Here is a 23682-nt window from a genome sequence, read left to right as displayed (position 1 = left end):
TTTTTATCTGACGCATATATACGTTTCGGTAGCATAATATATTAAATATACATATATATATATATTCATACAAATAAAAGTCGAAGCTCTGGTTATTGAGGTGCATTTCACATTTTACCTACTTTCTGATTGATGTACGAGCAAATAATATATACGTTGCTTTTCAACGAGAGAAATTGATTTACATACGTTATTACATCATTTTTTACAAAATTGATCGAAAAAAAACGATAAAAAAATTATTTAAAAAATTTATCTCTTTCTTTCTTTCTTTTTATAGAATACTATATATATACTACTATATATACTACTACTATACTACTACTATATACTACTATATATATATATATATATATTTCCGATAAAAATTCGCGTATCAATCGATTTGTCGCGTTCGACGAGAAAGCTCAAACGTTTCTGATCTCGTTAAGTCGCCCTATGAAATCGTACGAAAGCCTAAGATGAAAATTCAATTAACCGATTGATTAGTGCCGCACGAATCGGCCGCAGGTATCTACGAAAATTGTATTACGCGTCAGATTTCCGCTACGAATCGATCGAATTTATTTAATCGCAAATATATATATATATATATATATATATACACATATGAGAGAGAGAGAGAGAGAGAGAGAGAGAGAGAGAGAGAGAGAGAGAGAGAGAGAGAGAGAGAGAGAGATAATCTCTAACGTTAGAACGTGGCCCATTAGCACGGCCGGAGAAAGTTCGAATAGAATCGCGAAAAGCTTGTAAGAGGATTATAACACGTGGAGGTTAATGGAACGTAGAAATAACCGTTTAAACCGCTACGCTATTGGATCGATTCTAAAAGTATATCACTTTTTCTTCCCCTGAAAGGAAGTGAAAACCTTATATATATATATATAAAATAATATATATATAATATATATATAATAATATATATATAAAATTCGTCGAAAGTATTTTACAAAACCTTTTTTACACGCATGGGCAATTTTTCCGCGCCCGTATCTTAATTGCTTGATCGCGATCGCGATATAGAATATCTCTCTCTCTTCTTAATTATCCTCCACGCGTGTGTTGAAAAGAGAGAGATGATGTGCGCGAGAGCTAATGGAAGAAGGCTAATGCCTTTATAAAATACGAGAGGTAATTGTTTAAGTAACAAAATTTGTTCGGATCTCGTGAGAAATGAGTCTCGACGAATAACGAATTTAACGAGACACCGTTTCGACCTATTTTTATCTCCTTCCAGCCTCGTATATACTTTCTAATATAATATAATATGATATAAACACTCCCGGTGTTTAATATCATACGCAGTAGCGTGGTAAGAACTTATTGCTACTTATTCCAGGCTCGTTTATAAAATGAACGTTAAAATTGAACCGCGTTATATTCACTTAATACCGATAACAAGTTTGGCATTTGTAACGTATCGTTTTTTACTCGAATATAACGTTTATCCACGTGTCCGCAGAAGAAGAAGAAGAAGAAGAAAAATAAGAAAGCAACGAATACTAACGTAAAAATTAGTGTGTGTTCAGTTGAGGTTTACACATGTGCCAATATCCATTTCCGTGCTCGCTTACGCGCTCCCGGAGAGTATAATGTTTCGTGATGGAGAATCGTTCCTTCTGCGGCCTGGGAACTGTTAGCCCAGTTAGCGCTCAGGTCGCAACGCTTCGAGGATTATGCCGTGTTCACATCGCGTGTTATCTCGTCTCGTACGCCCGGTGAGAGACATTTATATACGGAACGAAACTATTCCGCGTTATTTCCACCCTTTTCGTTCGAAACCGACATTGCGCAAGAGCTTGTTGCGAATTTTATTCCTTTTTTTTTTTATTAATCATTTTACACCAATAATAGAATAGAGATGGGGAATCGTTAAAAACGAATTTACACACGGTTAATTATAAGGTTATAATTCCATGAGTTATTTATTGTTCGGAACGTGGTAATAATCGCGAATAATTGTACTTTCGAACGAAATAAATAAATTCAAGCGTTTTAATAAGTAAATTACTCGAAGTAACTTTTTTTTTTTTCCGAGATTTTTAGAACTAGTCATTTCTTTCAACAAGTTCTTGTTACGGGTAATTATCTTTATCGAGTAGGGGAAAAAAATTTTAATGAAAATTAATAAGCGATCGTCAGATTAAAAAGTGATTTGCTTCAAATCATAATTCATTGTATTAAATCTGTCGATGGGGAAAATTTAATTGTTGAAATTACTTGGATAATTTATCGTTCGTAACGTGATAATAATTGTAATGACGAACACGAGTTTATGCGAACAGTGTATAATTGATTATGCGATTATAATCAATTATAATAGCTGTAAAGCGTTATTCAAACACTCGAATGAAACTCTTCCCTCCTCGATATTTCTCACCTCGAAGATAGAAACGATTTAACTTCTCCGAGTTTATCCAATTATTCGCTCGGTTGGTCAAAGAGTCTCGGATCTTTTCGAGCGTCGTCGACTCCGACTCGTCAAATCGTCGGTGTTGAGTTTTCGAGCGAGAAACACGTGAAATTACGATATTCATCGGATGCCACTTCAAACGCATCGGGCGTGAATACAAAAAAGGTATATTTATATTCCAATCGAAAAGTTTGTCCCGTTGGTAGTAAGGTGGATTAAAACGTGCAGAGAGGAGGGGGGGGGGGAGGATTTAATATTCATGGCCGTAAATATTCCCCTACAGAAACGAAGAAAACTCTGTGGCAACGCTCGTCGACTCTCTTAAGGGAAACAAGGCGCGTCACTGTGCAGAACGATGCATTTTACGGCGCATCGTCGGCACGTGCGTTTTTGCGGGACCAGCTTCCGGCCCAGTTTTTACACTCGCCTCGGCTCGCTCGACCCCTCCCCTCCCTCGCCAAACCCGTCGAGGGGTGCGACGATAAACCGAAACTTCTTCTCTCGATATTTTCCAATATCCTTTCCATAATAATCGCTTCCTAAAAATTTCTAGAAAACAGTCTCATCGTTTCGAAATTTGTCGAATTATCACTTTTTCAAGATTTTTTTTCCTCTTCAGTAAATGTACGAATTTTTCCACGAGATTTGATTTATAATTAATATTAGATGAGGAAAGAAGGAAGAGGAATTCAGGGGGCGTTTAACGCGCGATAGACGGCGAATCGTGATAGATTGAGAGGGAAAATTCTGGCGATCCGAAGCGTGTATTTATAGCTTTGGTTTTCAATGGAAATGGTGGACGTCGTGTATCGTCACGGCTAACGATGACGCCGCATGGTGGGGAGCGCGTGTTTCGAATATCGATGGTACCGCGTCCAGTTACGAATTACAACGCGCATGCGCGTGAGTCATATATTTTGCCTTGCAATTAACGGAGAATCGCGCTAGGAACATTCGTCCTCTGGCGTCGAAAGGTGCCAGGCTTGCAACAACCGTTCGACTCTCTCTCCAATGAGATGCCAGGAAACCGACGTATTTCGTATCTTCGAAATATAACGAAATATAATCTTGGAGATGATTCGATTGGATTAAGAATTAAAATAATTTTAATCGAAAAGGGGAAATTAAATAATTTAAAGTAAAATATAATTATATTTATCATCGAATACTCTCGTTCGGAAGGATAGCTCATCTTTCGAGATAGAGATAGGGGAAAGAAAAAAGAAACGGTTGGAGAATTTTTGCGTTTTCGAAATCGGTTAACCGATAATGATATCGCGACTGGGTTTCTCTCGAGGAGGTATCTCTTCCTCGTGGCGTTTATTATCGGTGAGTCATCCTACGCGATGAATACCGATTAGAGGGAATTTTTAATGAAATTAAGAGAGCGTGGCGGATGGTGGATCCGCGCTCGTTGGGTTAAATCGAAATGAAAGAGTACGGTGAAAGATGAGCTACTACCAGTGTGCTCGCAGGGTGTATTATATCGGGAGGAAGACGAGACGGTGGGAAGTTGAGCGTTTCGAGAGAGCTGAATAAATTATTTTATTATTATTATTTTTTTACAAATATAACAGTTTCTCGTTTAATTGGGAATTAAATTAAATTAAATTTAATTTGGTTTTCCTTATGTTATGTTAATCGAAGAAACGGTTATTCGACGAATTAATTCGCTTAAAACTGTCAGTCGTTGTGATTGGACAAAATTATTCTGAGCTTGTACGTGGATTTAATTTTTAGGAATTTTATTATTTCTTAATAATATATAAATATATAAGAAAAAGTTTAAAGCATTTAATTTGTATAAAATAAAAAAGAAAATGTATAAAAAAAATATAATTAAATTAAATATACAAATATATAGAAAAATAAAATCTATAATACTTAAATGTAAAATGAAAATAATAAAAAAAATTACAATTTTTTTAAACATGGATATATAACATTAAAACACTAGTTAATAAAAATATTTTATTCATTGTATGAATATGAATCCGATGATTCGCGTAAGAAGAGTGAAATTTACAGATTGGACGATTTATATTACAAATTGAGAGAGGTAGTCGAATTTATTTTATTGGAAAAAAAAAATGCGAAACGTGACAAGTCATTGGTTATTCTTGGCAAGAAAATTAATTAGAAAGCATCTCGAGTTTGACAAACGTGTACGATAAACTGGAGCTTGAGAATTGTAAGGAAACTTTAAAAAAGTAACAATAAAAACAATTAAAAAATTATAAAATAAAAAAGACATACCGATCGTTCAAAGATTGAAAAAAATAATGGGATTAGCAATATTATTATCGATTATTTCTCCAAAATATAATAAATAAACAATTATAGAAATGCGTATATTATAATATAAGATAGTTATAATTGATCCATAAATGTGACTGGATTAAAGAATCCATTCTCTATATATCATCATTGCCCATAATTTATAAAAAAAAATCTTATCGATAATTTATAATGATTTAAAAAATGTTTCGAATTCGAAAAATTTAAAAATAATATTTCTATCTCCACGACTGTCAAACTCGGACTAAAATGTAGTTCGATCCGCGATATGACGTCTAATTTGAGATAAAAAATATCTAACCTAAAATTCGATACTATATTATTCTATACGTTTCATAAGATCGTACATAAAGATATAAATATATATATAAATTATTAAAACGTAATATTTTTGCAATTAATTTGTACATAAAATCATTTTACGTTATTTGTAAAACATACGTAAGACACGTGCTAAATCGAAATGTGCCGAGCATGTTAAGTTTTCAAGCGTTCGTAAGCGCATCGATCGTGGTTCATTGGAAGTGGTACAACAACAACAACACGAACGCGCCAGTTTCCAAATCGATCGAGATGCGAAGCAGTCCGACCACGCCAGTTATCATCCGTGGCGAGATACGCGTTTGACGCGTGGGCGGTGCGTGCCGCCCGAATGTAAGCTCGTAAATCGCCGGTGGCGTCGACCGTGGGATGTTTATTAAACGTAGGAGTTCGAAACGAGTCGCGAGAAGAAGGGCAAATTAAAGGATCGGTGTTATCGGTGTATCGATACACTTGTCGTCCCCTCTTATACCTCGATAATGTTAAAACATCGAAGGAACGAAATCGACACGGCTATTTCTGGGCCGCTCGATGCCCGCCCTCTGTCGTTTCACGTTTCGACACACCTATGACGCGCGGAAATCGCGAGTGTCGCGCCTCGCTTCTTACTTACCACGATTTCCCACAGGGTACGCGCGTATCGCGTTACCTGGGAGAATAAAATTTAAACTTGAAATTAATTTTAAATGTAACCATTTGCGCTCGAGCGGCGACTCTCCGCCACCACTCGGATTCGTGCGGAATCAATGGATAACCTAACCTCTTCGTACGTATAATCTTAGAAGCGTGGAATAATGTGCTGTCAAATGAATAAATTTTTTTCCGTTATCGAATAATAGAAATTATTTGCGTTCATTAAGAGATTGAGAAAGACGACGAAAGAGAAAAGGAAAATAGGTGAAAGGCATCAATGACAAAGTTATTTCTATTCGGTTAAGAAATTACCGATAGAGGAAAGGGAAATAGCGATGAAGATAAATATGTGGTAAGAGAAAGTGAAAAATAAGAATAGATTGTGAATGTAAGAACACGTTATTGAGATATTGACTCAAGATGAGTTTTTCGTTATTAAATAACGAAATTATTTCTATTCATTGTGGGATTTACGACAGAGAGAAGAAAAATAGCGATGAAAATAAAGAGAGGCGGTATAAGAAGGTGAAAAATAAGAACGATTAGACGCGAGATTCCCACGTTATTGGGATCGTAAAGTTTTCTCTCGAAACGAAATAAGAAAGATGAAAGACATCAAACGGCATTTTATCGCGATACTTGCTCCGACGAAGGATGCAAAATATTACAAAAAACAACGATGCACGCTTTAATATTCGACAAATTTTCTTTCCTTATACGTAAAGATAGCAAAAAAAATATAAAAGTTTTATGCGTGCGTGAAATCATTTTTGAGTACCTAGCTTAAGAAAGTCATCGAAGAAGTGAGATCGTCTGGAGATCGTAACGCGATTGAATTTTGAATCGAAGAGGATCCAAGATTAACCCCTTAACGCACCAATTAAAAATTCAAAAGCATTCCTTTTTTCCACCAATTTTTTTTATTCTCTATTTTTTTAAAATCTCTAAAAGAATATTAACAAATCTTGAAAAAAAAAAAATGTAGTTTTTTACGAAAAAAGACAAAGCCAAAACTTATATATATTTTATATATTTTTTATTTATTTATTTTTATTTATTTTTTATTTATTTTTATTTATATATATAGAAAAATCAAAACTGCAATTGTCGATTAATTCGAATTAATTCGAATTTTTTAATTATTTTTATAAATTAATTCTCGAATTTTTTTTTTACTTACAATCCAACGAGACCGAAGATCGTTCGTTCGTTAAGAAGAGAGAAACAAAATGGGGGATAGGAAGAAGCGGAAGGAGGTAGTAAATATGTGGGTGGATTGTGCTCGGTCGATAAAGAAATATATATTTGACACATTCGGCGGTTACAGCGTTAGAGCTGTGCGTGGGAGGCGAATCGTATTTACGCCCGGCCTTCCAGATCCTTCCAGTTCCTTCCAGGGATTTACCTAGTCTCCCCTAGCTTCGATTAATTTTTTTCGAGTCACAAAATTGGCAACAATTCGATCTTTCCTTTACTTTGTAACGATCCGATGATTTCACGAACGTTCGGACGTTCCGTGCCATTCATAATACATTTTATTTATATCTCTATTCGGAACGCAGTGAACTCGAGCATTGACTCGAACAATGCGATCCCCGAGCTTGACATTCGGGACAAAAGAAAGAAGAACGTCGCGTGTCTGTGCAACCTGCAATCATAGTTACGAGCGTGAAAGCTTGTTCCGTGTACAGGAAGACGGAGAAAGAGAGAGAGAGAGAGAGAGAGAGAGAGAGAGAGAGAGAGAGAGAGAGAGAGAGAGAGAGAGAGAGAGAGAGGAGCAACGCAATGAAGGAATCCTGTGAAGGGCCCAAGAAAATTATCCGTATTTATGATAATTTTTCTGCGATTACGTTTATTAAAACTTTGTTCCCTGGCTAAATTTCGTGAGAAAGAATTTACCACTGTGCGAATTATAATTACGCACGTAACAATTTGTAATATTGTTTGTCTGCGAGAAAGAAAGAGATTACGAAAAACGAGATTAAAATGGTCGGAATAATTGATACTAAGAAGAGCCGTGGAGCAGAAAATTATCGCCTGGGATACCACCCGATATTTGTGTACCACGAATGCCCGCCTCGTGGAATTTTTCTCGTTATTATTATTATTATTATTATTATTCTCATCCTTCTTACGAAAAGCGAAGAGAGAAATTAAAAGAGCCGACGTGTGGGTCGCGTTGTGGGTCAGCTCGCCTACGAGTCTTGGATACGAATGACGAATTACCTTACCGACTCTTTCTCTTTCTCTCTCTCTCTCTTTCTCTCCATAGATTCGAATAAATAACGACGAAGGTGGAAAGTTTTTCATACGCGTGAAAGGGGCTTAATAAAAATTAATAATAATTATATCGAGGTGAAACTCGAGATGAACATCTGCTTTTTGTGCTTGAGATCATTTTTAAATGGGAGGGAGAGGGGAAGTATACTTGAAACTGTCGGTGGAAGGTCTGGGGTTCTGGAAAGATTAACGAGAAACCAGAAACCTATCCCGCATCTAAGCGTATTTATGGTTACCAATGGTCGGTCACGTAGAATTTCACTTTACTCTCTAGTCCCGCCCGAAATTATTTTTCGAAAGATTGCGACCACTCGAAGGGTAAGAGGAAAAAAAAAAGAAAAAGAAAAAAGGATAGTTCGCACATTGAGCCCAGGAAGGAAAATTAGATGGCCAAGTTGGATAGGTTGGAAAATAGCTGCGGAGCCACTCCACTCGACCTTATCAGCCATATTCCGTTTCAAAAGCCTCTTGATAAAAATATATTTGAATTTAGAAGAAGACTCGTGAAGCACGTAGTCGATATTCAACTCTCTTGAAATAGAATATTCATATTATAATAAATAAATATAAAAGAAATATTAATTAAAAATGTTCTATATATATATATATACACTTGAAAATTTGTGCATGGATGAATTAATCATGACGTTATATATATTACGTATTAATATACGACACGTTCGAAATATAAATATTGTAATTATATATCACGATTATTATTCACACGATGAAATTACAAAGGTGACGAATAATCCTTTAATTTTTGCAATATTATTTTTCACCTCTATACATTATTTCTGTTACAGGCTCACGTGGTGTCGGCTTTCGAGCAATCCTTGTCCAACATGACACAACGTTTGCAGCAACTGACCGCGACGGCCGAGAAGAAAGTAAGTAAATTCTTCTTACCAACCGAGACCGGGATTATTCGGATGAGTTTGCGAACCGAAGCGTGCAATGAGCGAACCAATGGAAAACAATATCACATCTAAATACCCCGTTCGAGTGTATTTGCGAACGAGAGCGTGTGTGTTTCATCAGTAAAGTGTCATAACGGTCAGTCATAGGAAAAAAAAAATTTGGTTACTTAAAATATGAAGTCTCTCACAGTACAACGATAACCAAATGAAATTTTTAATAATAAAGCTCGGGTTATTATTTATAATATCTCTTGATACTCGATAAAGAAATGCTACGCATGCTGCATGCTGCAGAAATGAAATATCATTTTCCCTGTTCTTATCTTTCTTCTTCATTTATATAAGGTAACCTCGTAAAAAGGTAAAAAAAAAATTTAAGAAAAAAAAAAACACATATATATATACACATAAAAAAATAAAAAAATAAAAAAAAAAAAATAAAAAATAAAAAAAGGAAAAAGTGTTAAAAGGAAAACCGTTTTCGAAAATTGTCATGATGCAAGCGAGCCAAAATTTCGATAAAGCCGTCGATCGTTTGTTACCACCGAAACCCCATCGAAATCAAAGGCTGTACCGACCAGGTGACTTGAAAATTATGCAGTTATTATCCGTCTACCCTGATAATAAAATAGAGGTATTAAACGGTATGATCATGATTCCCATCCCCGCAGAAGACGCGAAAACGCTTGGTCTCCGAGTGCCAGATTCCGAGAGCTTCTCGTCTAAATCGAACTCGTCCTCGAACTCGAAAAGCTCGGCACACCTATCGAAATACGTTGGGAAAAGATCGAATGACGACACCAGGTCCAAGAAAGATGTTAAACGCCATAGGAACGTGGATGTGAGCGTAAAAGCGACCAAGAAGCAACCGGATCTGAAACAAGAGAGGAAAGCTCAACGGACACCCACGTTGGAGAGATTGAGCAATTTGCACGCGAAATTGGAGCGGGGATTGAAGAATATATCGAACAGGACGAAAACCCGGTCGAAGGTTGGGACGGACAGCGCCAAGGAGTCCAGCAATTTGAATTCGGCCACGTTACGTGGTTACGGCCGGTCGTCCGGCCGATCCTTGAAAAAGAATTCGGCCAGCCAGGAGGACAAGCTTAGAAAGGAGTCGAGCTCGAAATGCACGAAACAATTGTTCAGCATGGCCGACTCGTGGAGCAGCGACTCGATAGTCAGTCATTCGGATAACTGTGCCTGCTGCCACAGCCGAGAGCCCTGCCCCTTTCACGGAAGCGAGAATTTCTTTCAGGACAAATAACTAACGATAACCACCCCTCCACTCGATTTCGAATCTGAGAAATTTCCGTCGATACGCGGTTATAATAATTGTAACCGAAAAAAAAAAAAAAAGATATTGAAATACAACTCTTGCACGTTTTTAAATTTTAATTCTATTATACGTCCAGAAGAAATTTTCTTAAACGATTGAAATAATAAAATGTGATCGAGAATGTGTAAGAAAATAAATGGTAAAAAGAAAGAAAGAAAAGAAGAAAAAAAAAAGAATCATCAAAAAATGAAAGTGTAACTTATTCCGAGGAAAGGAAAAGAAGAAAGGAAGAAAGAAGTCGAGTGATGTGTCAAATCATCGTAGAAATAAAAAATATTTATAACATCCTTGCGAGTAGTAAGCGCTGTTATGTCATATACAATCAGCCGTATATAATTTTTATTAGTATATATGAAACGTGAAATAAAATGTTAATATAGAAAATTTGATCCGTGTATTATTCAACTTTACTCGCAGCTGTTTGCGAAAGGGAATTGTTTCACTCACAGCTCTGATCCTTTCTCTCTTCGAAATTTCGAAATAAACCGGATAACCAATAAACTTTAAAAACGTCTCGCATAAGTACGTCGACGCGTATAACGAATTGTCGCGAAACATTAAAAATTCCAGATGGGGCTCGATAAATAATTAATCTCTCTGTGTCTAATTTTCAGGACTCGGAGCTTCAAGAATTGAGAGAAACGATCGAGAGGCTTCGAAAACAGAGCGCCGAGGCCAGTTTGAATAATGGAACGACAACGGGCGCGAACAATGGCCGCCGTCACACACTCGGCGATTCCGATTCCGGGACAACAGGATGCACTGGAAACAATAACCATCAAGGAGCGTCGATGGCGAGACAATTGTCCGCGGACAGTGTTACCTCGTTAAATTCGTTGAGCAGCGCCTGCTCGGCCAGCAGTCATCACAAGAAGAAAGGTTGGCTACGTAGCTCCTTCTCGAAGGCTTTCTCGAGATCACGGAAAAATAGACACGGCTCGGTGTCCGACGCCGAAGATTGCAAGGAGAACGCCAGCGGTGACTTGAGCGCGCCGAACAGTCCCAGATTGCCTAGCGCCTCTAAACACGAGTCTTCGCGAGGTGGTCAAAATGGCAGAAGCAACGGACAGAAATCGCCCGAAGTTGAAAATCCATTGACGGGAAGCAAAAGCAGTTCGGCTTTGTACAAGAAAGAGGACGAGGATGTGGTCGAATTGAAGAAACAACTCAGGGAGAAGGATCTCGTGTTGACGGATATCAGACTCGAGGCTCTGTCTTCGGCGCACCAATTGGAATCACTGAAAGACACTGTGATCAAAATGAGGGTACGTGTATCTTTATTTTTTAATATAAGTTTAAATAAATATTGTTACTATTTGATATTCCTTTCTATCGATTTTCTCCTCTTTTAGAACGAGATGCTTAATTTAAAGCAAAATAACGAACGTCTGCAGAGACTAGTGACGTCAAAATCCCTAACGTCCTCTCAATCATCGTTACCTAGCGATCCTGATAGACGTTTCAGCATGACGGAGGTGGCCTCCACTGTTGCCGCACTTTCAAACGGTGATACTAGCACGACAGCCGACCAATTAGAAGATTTAAATGTACCGGAACATTCAGTGGTACCATCGACTACGTCGACTACAGGAGAGCCAACTTTGGAACAAGATACGGATGGGAAAAGAATTAACGTCGCTATATACCTAGGCAGCGAGAAAAATTTCAACTATAATCTCGTAACTGGAAGTACTTCGGACGGCAGTATCGGTGAACCTCCTCATTGTATTATCGCGAATGTTTGCATCAGTAATAAAACTACCTGGGACTCTCTTGATTCCACTGTAAGGCGTTGTTTCAAGGAATATGTTTCGAGAGTTGATCCCGTGACAAATTTGGGCCTAGGAGTTGAATGCGTTGCTGCTTATCATCTTGGAGAAGCTTCTAGGTACGTATCTCTTAACATTTTTTTTTTTTAATCCATTCCATATTATATAATTCTTCAAAAAAATGATTCTTTTTCATTTTATGAAAATATCTAAAAAGAAATATTATGTACATATATATATGTATCTTTTTATATTTATATAATCACAGATGCACTACAGATTCTCAACATCCAGAATTGCTTCCTTGCGGCTACTTAATCGGTCACGTAAAGACCATTTATTTGGTACTTTCTGGTTATTCGTGGCTCGCTGTCGATACTCTAATACCACGATCGATTGTGCAGCGATTAATATCTTTGCTAACCGAACATCGTAGAGTCATTTTATGTGGGCCCAGTGGTACTGGCAAGAGTTATTTGGCTGGAAAATTAGCTCACGCATTGGTGGATGCCGATAACGATACGAAAGATGCCACGGCTGTAGCCACGTTCAACGTGGATCACAAATCCAGCAAAGAACTTAGACAATATCTCGCTCATATCGCCGAAAGATGTGATTCGAATGCAGCTGATGAATTACCAAGGGTGATCATTCTCGAAAATTTACAACATGCTGCATCTCTAGGAGAATTATTCAGTGGCTTGCTCGGTACTAGACACTCATCTTGTCCAGCTATTATTGGCACCATGAGTCAGGCTACTTGTAGTACCACGAATCTTCAATTGCATCACAATTTTAGGTATATACTTGGCTTTCTAATTTATTCTAATTTTAAGATAATATATTTATTCTATAAGTATTCTTGGAAATATTTTTATTATGATATTTTTATCATATTTTTAGGTGGGTACTTTGTGCTAATCATATGGAACCAGTTAAAGGATTTTTAGGCCGCTATCTCAGACGGAAACTGCTGGAACATGAATTACGCGAATGTGGTGGAACTAGAAACGCAGAAATGGCAGCAGTTGTCGAATGGTTACCCCGAGTGTGGCTACATCTTAACAAGTTCCTAGAAAGTCATAGCAGTTCCGATGTCACAATAGGTAAGACGTTTAAGCATTGAATACATTTTATTTATTTTCCATCAATAATAATCTTAAATGAAAATGATATATATAGGACCTCGACTATTTCTATCCTGTCCGATGGAAGTAACAGGTTCCCAAGTATGGTTTACGGACTTATGGAACTATTCTATAGTACCATATCTAGTGGAAGCAGTCAGAGAAGGATTGACACTTTACGGCAGACGCGTTAGTGGAAATGGAAATGGAGATTCATCTTGGGAAGATCCAGCTCAATTTATCACTTCCAGTTATCCTTGGATTTCTACGCATGCTGTTCACGGTGGTAGCGATGCTTTGCTTCGTTTAAGACCAGAAGACGTTGGTTACGATGTTGTTACGTCCGGACACACTTCTGGAGTTGGTGCGTCAAGTGTGAAAAGTCTTGGTAGCACGCACAGTGACACTGAAGGAGATCCTCTAGTTAGTGTTTTTCTTTTAAATACATTTAATTAATACTAAAATGTAATATTTATATCTAAAAAGAATAATTATTATTATATAATTTTATATAAATATAATATATAAATATAATATAAAAATTTATATTGTTGCAGCTGAATATGTTGATGAGATTACAGGAAGCAGCCAATTATTCGAGTCCTCATAGCAACGACAGTGATTCGGTTACTTCCCTTGATTCATCGCACACTCGACATTCGGAAGACTTAAGTTCATCAACATCTTCGTCAAGAGGCGTAGAATCGGCTCTTTAATTAGCAATGCTATTGTCATTAAGGAAAATGAAATACAACCTGAATATGAATATTTATAATATAATCGTACATCAGGCCAGTTTGTAATATTCCATTTTAAAAGTAACGATTTGCGTATGGGAGTATAAAAAAAATCTGAAGAAGAAAAGAAACGGAAAAGAAATCAAAAATAAATTTTGGATATCTTTACGATATAAATTTTTTCTTTTTAACATTTTATGACAAAAATATTAAACAAAAGCTAGTTAAACAGTCAAGCTAGAAACAAAGACTAAGATATTTTCAGCAATGCGTGATAGTATGCTCTTTATAAAATATGTCCTTCCATTTGATCTTACGTAAAGCAGCGATGTGCATTAAAAAAAAAATGAAATTAAAAACGTCAAGAAAAATTTTTTAATGCCTACAGCTGGCCTATATTTATTCTAGTTTTTATGTGCGCCATGCACTTTGGTGTGATATGTAATTAAATAAGTAAGAGATAAACAAGCGATATTTCTATGTTCTTTGGATATAAATGACGTATAAATATGTATACGTCATCACGCAATGCAATAATCTACGCTGCCGTTATGGAAGTACGAGTCTATTTTAAACAAATACATTTCTATGATTAAATCAAGTACGATTAAGTGTAGCTTAATGCGACTTTACTCGAGAAATTTGGATGGAATATACAGTATTATTATAGGGAGTAAAATAAAAGGGCTTCGAACTGAGCCAAGATTTAGGATCGAGGAACCGTCGTTCCTTTCGTCCACTACTTTCAGGTAAAATAGCTTATCATATGCGATACACAGATCTCATGGACGGACCGCTCAATGGAGTATTGTTTCGCCTTCAGAAATATAGCACAGTTCGAAGTGGGTACTGATGAATGTGCGTGCAAAAATAGTCTATTTATACATACTTTGCTACAAAAGTTCTATTTAATTAAAGAATGTTAATATAATATAATATATATATATACATACATATATGTATATATATATATATATATAATATATATATACACATATACAATCTAACGATGGCGCTAAATTTATGTTACGAATAAAATTTATAATTAGCTAGTAAGATACGTGAGTAATTCTGGTCATGTAACATTGTAAATACAAAAGATGAAATGAAATGTACGATGACGCTAGATACAAATTTGATTCGAAATCCCATGGTAGCCTGCAAGATCTCTTTTAATAAAATGACGTGTAAAGTGTATAAAGAAAAAGGGGAAAAGATGAAGTGCAAAGGAATTGAATCCTTCGTGTGCAATTTGTCAGATTGTAGCGCATCAAAATGATAACAAAAAAATAACAGGCTACATGAAATATACATAGTGTACATGTTTGATAAGCCTTGAAATCGATTTCAGAGTTCGATCGATATCGTAATGTCCATGAATACGATGTGCATATAATAATTATACAGTCGCATTTACAGGTTTTTTACGTTTGTACCGTATTTATACGCTGTACGACGCTGCACTGGATTCTTCATTCAAATAACGATAATTATCGTGTCATCAAATAAATTACACTAAACTTTACATGATTGGGTATATTAATTTAATTATTCTTTTTGACCAATCTCATTTTTCCATTTTATATGATAGTTTTGTGATTTTTTTTTTTACAGACATTAAATCTCGAATAAAGTTACATATAAAAAGCTATTTTATTTAAGTCAGAAATATGTACTGTACTTGTGCATAAATATTAAAAAGTAGCTATAGTAAGTAGAAACAATTTTAGACAAGATTTCATTAAATATTAAATTGATATAATTCATCGTAATTTTAAAAAAATATGGTTCAAATACCATTTAAAATATAAATATGTTTCTAATGTTTAAAAATGCAATGAATATTGCACAAAATATAGGCTACCGATGATCTAAAATAACATTGGAAGCATATTTCTTATTTTTTAAACAATATTCTACAACTGCATAAATAGTAAGTAATCTTCTATCCATGGCATTTAAATGGACCTCTGTAATAAGGGGTTGAACATCGGCCATTATTGATTCATGAGCGACTAGTTTTGAAAGCGCTATGCTCAAAGTGCCACCACTAAATAATTTTAAACGATCCCAAGTAGTTTTATGAATCCTAAAATCAAAAAAAAAAAAAAAAAAAAAAAAGAATAATTCAGAAGATCTTAGAAAATAGATTTTGATGAAGATATTGCAATTATTTATTATAAATTAATTAAATTAATACAAATATAAATACGCACATACAACACTGATATAGAGGTGCTAAAATATCAAAATGATCTATATCAGGGTTTCCAAGACTTTTCCCGTTATCAATTAACAATACAGCTGGATTATGAAAATTATTCTGTGCTAATTCGTAATGATGGCGATCACCATTATCCATCAAGAAATCAAAGATCGCAGTATCTACTAAATCTAAAAGTCTACTCGATGTTTGTGGAGAATATGCCTTAGAATCTTTTACCTGAAAAATCAAATATTTCAATACTTTATTACAAATATTATTTTCAAAGAAATGAAGTAAAAAGAGAAAATTTGTGATTATATACTTTTTCACAATAGTTGTCGTCGGTTTCCCATGTTGCAAGTTTGTTTTTTTTATAAGTTCTTTGCCATGGATGACGATGTTTTACAAGTTTTAAATAACGAGGTAACCAGGAAATTAAAGCACCTTCTAAAATATCCCCTACTCCACACACTGGATCTGCAGGAGAGCAATAATGGCAAACACCATAAAGACAAGTATCATTACCATCTTGATATATAGTAGCATAAAGTTCAGGAGTTGCATATGGCCGAATTTCATTCCTTAAATCAACTAAAAAGAATTGCATTTAAATATAATATATAATATATAATAAATATGAATTAAAAAATTAATATTTTCAAAGTTATAAATAATTTTTTATTTCAATTAGAACGAATATTTATTTTAAGAATTAAAAAAATGAATTATTTTATCATTTTTTCTTTTCCTGATTACAAAAATGTTTCAGAAATTTCAGAGAAATATTCTCCTTTAATTTTTACATACATTTATTATGACATCTTCATCAGAAAATTATTCTTAAAACTTTAATGAATAATGAAATAAAAAATGTTTATAATTTTGAAAATATTAATTTTTTCAATTTATGTTTATCAGAATTTTTTTTATATATCAAATAATATCTATCTTAAAAATTATAAATTCTTTTCAATTACTTAATATATATGAATTTTTGTTATAAGTTATTATTATATTTATAAGAAAATATATACATTTTCTAATAACAGTAAGCGGTACTCTTCGTAAGGCCAATAAGGAAGATAAATGGAATGCTACTACTTCAGCATTATGTCGATCTTTTCCATGATAAACAGGTCCTTGAATAATAGCGTCCCTAGAATACCACTGAGGCTTAAACATCGCTTTCGTCCCATGTTCCAAAGTTAACATCAATTTCAATTGCGTACCAAGTGGTGCGTTATCCGCGCGTATCACTTTTGATTTACGCAAGGTATCCAGAATTGTTCCTAATTCGGGTGCAACCGGTGGTATTAACTGATGTGCATCAGGCCACTAAAAATATTAATATTTGGAACGATTTAGAAAAGACATCGCTTTACGTTATTTAAATATTTTGGTACAATGCTAACATTACTATTAGGAATACTCCATATATTTTTTTGAACGTTAGGCATTATCTTTAACTCAGTTAACAATCTTTCCATTACTACTGTATAGCTAACATTTTGTTTGAAATATCTTGATGGTAATATTTGTATTTCCTCTTTAATTTTTTTTATCATATCTTTCGCAACCGATTTTCGTGAAACTTGTAAATTTTGTTCTGCTTGAAATATTAACTGTTCTTGTTCTGGTTTCAATTGTGAAATAGGCATGCTTTTAGAAGTTTTTTGCGACGAGCTCTCTACGATCATTCGAATAAAATATAAATTGACGCTAAGGACAAGAATCAAAAGACCGCCCAAAGCAATGAGAGCACAGCGTCGGCCAATCATCTGTAAACGAAATTTAAGGTTTTGATTGAATAAACGAAACATAGATGGCGTGCAATTATTTTATCTGGATATTATAACATATAAAAACTTTAACTTAACTTAAAAATCAATCCATACCCATACTATTTATATTCTTTGTGAATTTTTTTTCATGATTATCCAATACGTAATATAATAAGTATTTTTAATATATGTATAAGAAAACATGTATATAAAAAAAATTGAACTAATATCATCGATATTACAAAAATCAAACTTTTAAATTAAATAATGATTATAACTAAATTAAAAACTAATGGAAGAGTAATAAACATTGCATGCAACGCAATGATATTGTTGCAACAAAAGCATATATAAACCTATAAATTAAATTAAAAAATACTGAAAATTTTTTTTATAAAATTTTAAAGAAAAACATTTACTAGTATCACCTTTAAAAATTGGCCACGCAATTGTTGTCACCTAGTAATGGATATTTTCCTCATGTTTCGATAAATCTTCTGTTTAATCGCATCCAAGAATGAAGCGGCAAGTGTAGGTCGCCATTTTTAACTTCAATCTAAAGTACTTACTTATTCAAGTAAGCTGTGTAAAGCATTGGATAATAATAGTCGTGAATAAATATTTTCGAAATTTAATCAATATTAAATAATTTTAAAGATATTAAAACATTTCAATTTTTTAATATTTTAATTATTAGAATTCAAATGTAATTTGTACGTATTATATACATATTAAGAACAAAATCATTAGAAATATATACGTATATATTTTATATTCATATATATATATATATATATATATATATATATATTTATAACTGTTATATATAAAAATTTTAAAATTGTAAAAATATTTTTAATGATTTTATATATATATATATATATATATATATATATATATATATATATATATATACACACACATTAAAAAAAATTAGACAAGGATAAAAAATTATAAAACAATGGTTATAATCTTGAATTTATTTTATAAAAACATGTAAACTACAAGGTGAATATAATCAAATCAAATTTAGGCTATACTCCAAATGGAGTAAATTTTTTCTCAAAATGTGGTGGTGTTCGAATGGCTCGGTTCTAAATTGTTTTTATGTCTATTATAGTTACACTCGTACAAACATTTATATCAATATATACATTCCAGCATATATTTTCATTCTCTTCGTTGTCTCTCTCTTTCCCGAGCTAATTCTGTAGCATAATCATACGGTGACCCCCTTCTACAATTAAAAAGAACTTATAAATATATAATTAAATATCTCTCTACTTTTTTTTATTCATATATATTATATTTGTGCATAATATATATACCTATCCCGATGACGATCTTTATCACGGTAACGATCTTTACTTCTATCTCTATGTGATCTGTCTCTGCTACGACTTCTGTAATCTCTTTGTCTTCGACTTCGATCACGGCTGTTCGATCGTCTACAATGACGATCCCTTTCTCGATCTCTTTCTCGTGCACGTTCTCGTTCTCTGTCTCTTATGCGATCTCGTTCACGATCTCGATCCCTGTACTTGTCCTTGCGATCTTCATCAGATCTGGAACAATATTATTCGAAGGGAAGTAATGTTGAATTATGAATATAATATTTTAAAAATATTAGCCTGTACATATATATTGCATTTTATAATGGAAAATACCAAGAAATTAGACATTTTTAACATCTCGATGTTATTTCTTTGTATAATTTTTCAAATATGAGACAAGATATAATCTTTTCATGAAAGAAAAGATAAAAGAAAAAGACACATAAAAATGTAGAAAAAGATCATTTTATATATGAAAATAATTATTCTCACGCGCTTAATGAAAAACAACTTTTGAAGAGGTAGAAAACAATCATTCCACTTTCACCGTCTCTCTATTTCTGCACTGTTGAAGCAGCTGATGGTTTCCTTAAACTGAAAAAAATTGTATGTATAGTGAACTGCAATTCAAATTGCTCATACAATGAATAGTTATTATAATCCATTATAAAATAATTACAGAATATTTGTAAGTAAAAGAACATTTATTATTAAAAAAAAAACATTCCTGTTTCAGAATAATGCATTTATATGCTATTAACGTGTGTATATATATATATATATATATATATATATATATATTATTTTATATATATATATATATTATTCTTTGCTTGTTCTTTGTTTGTTATGTATATGTTATATATATTGTTTTTGCTTGTTCTTTTAAGGCTATACTATTATCTATAGAATAGATAGATCAAGAATAAAGAAATTATAAAAATAATATTAAAATTTTAACATTATGAAATCATGATTATTATAAAACTCATTTATAAACATGTTTTCTTGAGAAAGTTATATATGAACTTAATTATTTCAGTGTGATAAATAGAATAATTTTTTTCTATCTTTTTCTACATTTTTTCTTCCTGTCATAAGAAAAAAGACAGAATTTCTTATCATTACCTGAAATTTATATATATTTAAAAATCTCATATTCCTTGATATCCAATATGTAAAATAATCAATGTACAGTTATTATAAATATTGATATGACTTTTAAATAATTTTAAATTATTTAATTGCTTTTGCAAAAAAATTTGATAAATTTATTAATTTATTTATCATTCTCAATAGCATATAAAAATATGATATTGGATTAAATTTGTAAAACAAATAAATAACTGTACAAAAATCAAATAAGAACATATGTACAAAAGAAAACTGAATGATGATACACTGAGATCAAGAGTATTTTCCTGGAGATGGTACGTCTTTAATCTTCACCCAATTTCCCTAACAAGTTCATAGAATATTATTAACCTTATATAAATTAATAACGTGATTGTATTCATACCACGTAGACGCACCTGGCTCGCCAGTGGCTTGTTCTTTCAGCCTCACCCCATTGAGCTTCACTATCTGGGATATGTCGTGGTTGATTTCGTGAGGTAAGATTGCCATTATCTTTTCTACTACTACTATTACTATATTTTCCATGACTATTTAAGATAATAGGTGGTTTTGCATTTCGAGCATTCATAGATTGTTGAGGAAACCTTTCTGCTAATCGATGTTCAAGTTCTTTTTGAATAGGCACTGGTATTCTTGGAAATAATGTTGAAAACCATTCTAATTTTGTCAGGAATTGTTTAAGAATATCACCCATTTTCATTACTTGTCCTCCTCCAGCTTTTACATCTAATTCTTCTTCATCTTCTAAGTAATCACTATACCAATTAAATAAATCTGCCGGTGGTTGTGTATATCTGTTAATAACAATAGCATATGCAGTATAATGAAATTAATATTATGAAATTATTAAATAATTTCATGCTAAAATTTAATATTTTAATATATTATACTTACCTAATATACATAAATCCTAATGCTCGAATATATGGTGAATCAGGATGATTGATAAGACCATTTAATTGTTTCCGTGTTAACCTCAAGGTGAAGAGTTTATATAGTAGACAATAAGCCGTTGAAACAATTCCACCAGCACCAACTCCTCGGACCTGCATGAACCGCTAAATTTACACCCCCCTATGTCAATTAATCACATACATATTATATTATAATATATTGACCGAGAACATGCTACTCTGCAATTAAGTATGGTATTAAGTATTTGATATCTGTATTCAGACTGAGCCCAACATTTTGATATTGATGCCTGATTATACAATAATAGTGAAAGTCTAAAATATTTAGAACTCTCACTTTAAATGATTTAAATACTTTCACCTTTTTTATTTTTATTAGCAGTTCTCATTTCATACAGTGTCCAGGTCCTCTAAAATGCTATAAATTTGGACTATTTCTACATATATGATAATAATTTTATTATCATCTTAGTTTTAAATTAATAAATAACAATTAAAAATTAATAATGTATTAAAAAACATACTCACGCCTCCACACATGCCAGTTTGGCCTGCTGTTTTCCTGCTTCCTTTTTCCCATGGTTCCAAATGAGATACCTTGTAGTAAATTTCATCAATAACCTCATGGTATGTCTTCAATTCATATAAATTTACTTTAAAATAATGTGATGACTGTATATTTGTTAAAATTAATGGATTTAAATTCATAGTCCTTTCATTTCCCCAAAGAGGTAATATATTTGACTTTTTACCCTCCTTTTGAGTAGGTCTACGTTCTTCATCACAACCACTGGAATTATTCCATGGTGAACCTATGTACAAATATCTCATTTATATATTTAATAAATCATAACAGTAATCAATGTATGATCACATAGTAGAGGTTAAGCGTACCATAAGTGATCATAACAGGTTATAAAGTATTATATTTATCAAACATTATAAAAATAAAATAAACATTATAAAAAGAAAATATAAATATCATAAAACAATACTAAATATATTTACTTACCATCAGCTCCTTCCGTTTCTTGCACTTGCATGTTTGTATCGTAAACTTGCAATACAAATCTCACAATGAAATTCAACAGATTAGACTCACCAGACAAACTTTATATTTCGTACAAGATTTATAAAGTTCATAAATATAAGAGAAAATAAGTATATCTGCGCATTCAAAATAATTAAATACAAATTTTAAAAGCTCGCGTAATTTTTTTTTCTGCAAGTGTATGGAAAACTGACGTCAACGGGAAGCGAAAAAAAAGACACAATACTGTAATGCGCATGTCTAAAAAACGTATACATCCGGTTTCATTCGTTTGTGTATTATTTTCATTTAAAAGTAAATTACTAAAATTTCATTTTTTGAATGAGTGAACATTAAAAAAATAATCAAAATAGAATTATTTAAGTTTTTTAAATCTCTCAATAAATAAATATTAAAACAAAATACGTATATATATATAAATATATACATATATATACATATATTTACAAATATTTCAATATTTTAAATTACATATAAAATCATGTATAGTAAAAAGAATTCTGAAGAAAATATGAAATTATATTTACTTTTTAATATTTTCTTATAAAAATATAGTATGATAAATTTATTTAATATTTAAATATGTTTCTTTTTTTTTCTAATATAAAAAAATAAATATATAATTTAAACTTAATAAATTTTGTATATATTATATATATATACATTTATGCAATTATTTGTCAAGTCGAAATATCGAAAATAAACAAACTATATTACATGACAAAATTCTATAATTTTTGATCACTCAGATGAGAGTGATATAAAATAGATTTAATATTTTATGTGTTCTAAAATACCGATAAAAAAAATCATGCTCTTTATGATTTAGATACAATAAATGCAGGAATTATATTTAATTCAATCATAAGAAATAGTAAAATCAATAAATAAAGATAATTTCTTTGATATTTCTTTGAATTATATATATTGTATTCATAGTTCTTTTGACTGCTAAGAATAATAGACTCAAGTTGAATTATTTATAAAATAAAAATTATATTATATTATAATAAAAATAATTTCGATTTGTAAAATTTTATCATAAAAATAAATTTAAATATAATTTTAGTAAAACTAAATTTATTTTTATTAGTATAGAATTATAAATATTAATATAAATATATATATATAAATTTATATATAAATAATATAATAAAAATTTATAATATATTTTACATTTTTTAAACTATAAATAAAAAAAATAGAAAAAGAATAAAGAAATGATAAAAATATTAAAATTAGCCATTTTCAAATGAAATATAAAGAAAAGAATATAAGAATAATATAAGAAAATAATAGGACAAAGAATAAGCGAACTAAAATTAATAGTTAGAATTAATCTTTAGTGCCATCTCTTGAATATCAAAGATATTTTTTTCAAACTACTCAAAAGACATTTTTCAATTTTTATTCTATTTTGCT

General features: G+C 32.3%; 4 protein-coding genes across 7 annotated transcripts in view; 2 read left to right on the top strand and 2 right to left on the bottom strand.

The window, feature by feature from the left end:
* Positions 1-15362, top strand: part of LOC408725 (protein sickie) — a 130335-nt gene extending 114973 nt beyond the window's left edge. Inside the window, exons 17-23 of the mRNA XM_026439652.1 lie at positions 8752-8835; positions 10819-11469; positions 11557-12092; positions 12242-12772; positions 12877-13079; positions 13156-13523; positions 13658-15362. Coding sequence (XP_026295437.1) covers positions 8752-8835; positions 10819-11469; positions 11557-12092; positions 12242-12772; positions 12877-13079; positions 13156-13523; positions 13658-13816 — 2532 coding nt within the window. The 3' untranslated portion in view covers positions 13817-15362. The remainder of the gene's footprint in view (positions 1-8751; positions 8836-10818; positions 11470-11556; positions 12093-12241; positions 12773-12876; positions 13080-13155; positions 13524-13657) is intronic.
* On the top strand, positions 9286-10274 carry LOC100576718. Its single transcript, XM_003251395.4, has 2 exons — positions 9286-9446; positions 9537-10274. The coding sequence occupies exons 1-2, from the start codon at positions 9359-9361 to the stop codon at positions 10130-10132; spliced, it is 684 nt and encodes a 227-aa protein (XP_003251443.1). The 5' UTR covers positions 9286-9358; the 3' UTR covers positions 10133-10274.
* LOC410911 (glycosaminoglycan xylosylkinase) lies at positions 14825-18401 on the bottom strand. Of its 2 annotated transcripts, XM_006569841.3 has the most exons (6): positions 18253-18401; positions 17456-17821; positions 17078-17378; positions 16366-16634; positions 16054-16280; positions 15698-15926 (listed from the first exon to the last, which is right to left on the bottom strand). In XM_006569841.3, exons 2-6 carry the CDS (start codon positions 17819-17821, stop codon positions 15698-15700), a joined length of 1392 nt encoding a protein of 463 aa, XP_006569904.1. In that variant the 5' UTR covers positions 18253-18401. The 2 variants fall into 2 exon arrangements, with proteins under 2 accessions (XP_026295287.1, XP_006569904.1); XM_026439502.1 differs by lacking the exon at positions 18253-18401 and having other exon boundaries at positions 14825-15926.
* Positions 18402-18788: 387 nt separating this feature from the next.
* Positions 18789-22482, bottom strand: LOC100576620 (pre-mRNA-splicing factor 38B). Of its 3 annotated transcripts, none has more exons than XM_026439543.1 (6): positions 22222-22481; positions 21738-22021; positions 21190-21353; positions 20691-21089; positions 19153-19389; positions 18789-19061 (listed from the first exon to the last, which is right to left on the bottom strand). In XM_026439543.1, exons 1-6 carry the CDS (start codon positions 22250-22252, stop codon positions 18995-18997), a joined length of 1182 nt encoding a protein of 393 aa, XP_026295328.1. In that variant the 5' UTR covers positions 22253-22481; the 3' UTR covers positions 18789-18994. The 3 variants fall into 3 exon arrangements, 2 of the variants coding, with proteins under 2 accessions (XP_026295328.1, XP_026295329.1); XM_026439544.1 differs by having other exon boundaries at positions 21190-21341; XR_003304284.1 differs by lacking the exon at positions 18789-19061 and adding an exon at positions 19651-19752 and having other exon boundaries at positions 19242-19389; positions 20678-21089; positions 22222-22482.
* Positions 22483-23682: the final 1200 nt, after the last annotated feature.

The sequence above is a fragment of the Apis mellifera genome, linkage group LG3 (assembly GCF_003254395.2).
Source record: "Apis mellifera strain DH4 linkage group LG3, Amel_HAv3.1, whole genome shotgun sequence".
Classification (NCBI taxonomy): Eukaryota; Metazoa; Arthropoda; class Insecta; order Hymenoptera; family Apidae; genus Apis; species Apis mellifera.
Note: the sequence above shows the minus strand (reverse complement) of the source record. Positions and strands in the feature narration are given on the sequence as shown.

Bases quoted from the DNA above. Each gene is read 5' to 3' on its own strand.
- LOC100576718 (XM_003251395.4), top strand. From the start codon at position 9,359: ATGATGCAAGCGAGCCAAAATTTCGATAAAGCCGTCGATCGTTTGTTA. The intron at 9,447-9,536 runs GTGACTTGAAAA...CCATCCCCGCAG, and splicing joins TCAAAGGCTGTACCGACCAG to AAGACGCGAAAACGCTTGGT.
- LOC100576620 (XM_026439543.1), bottom strand. From the start codon at position 22,252: ATGCAAGTGCAAGAAACGGAAGGAGCTGATG. The intron at 22,022-22,221 runs GTAAGTAAATAT...ATTTGTACATAG, and splicing joins AGAAACGGAAGGAGCTGATG to GTTCACCATGGAATAATTCC. The intron at 19,062-19,152 runs GTATATATATTA...TTTTAATTGTAG, and splicing joins AAAGATCGTCATCGGGATAG to AAGGGGGTCACCGTATGATT.
- LOC410911 (XM_006569841.3), bottom strand. From the start codon at position 17,821: ATGATTGGCCGACGCTGTGCTCTCATTGCTTTGGGCGGTCTTTTGATT. The intron at 16,281-16,365 runs GTATATAATCAC...TTGATTTTTCAG, and splicing joins ACGACAACTATTGTGAAAAA to GTAAAAGATTCTAAGGCATA. The intron at 15,927-16,053 runs GTGCGTATTTAT...TTTTGATTTTAG, and splicing joins CCTCTATATCAGTGTTGTAT to GATTCATAAAACTACTTGGG.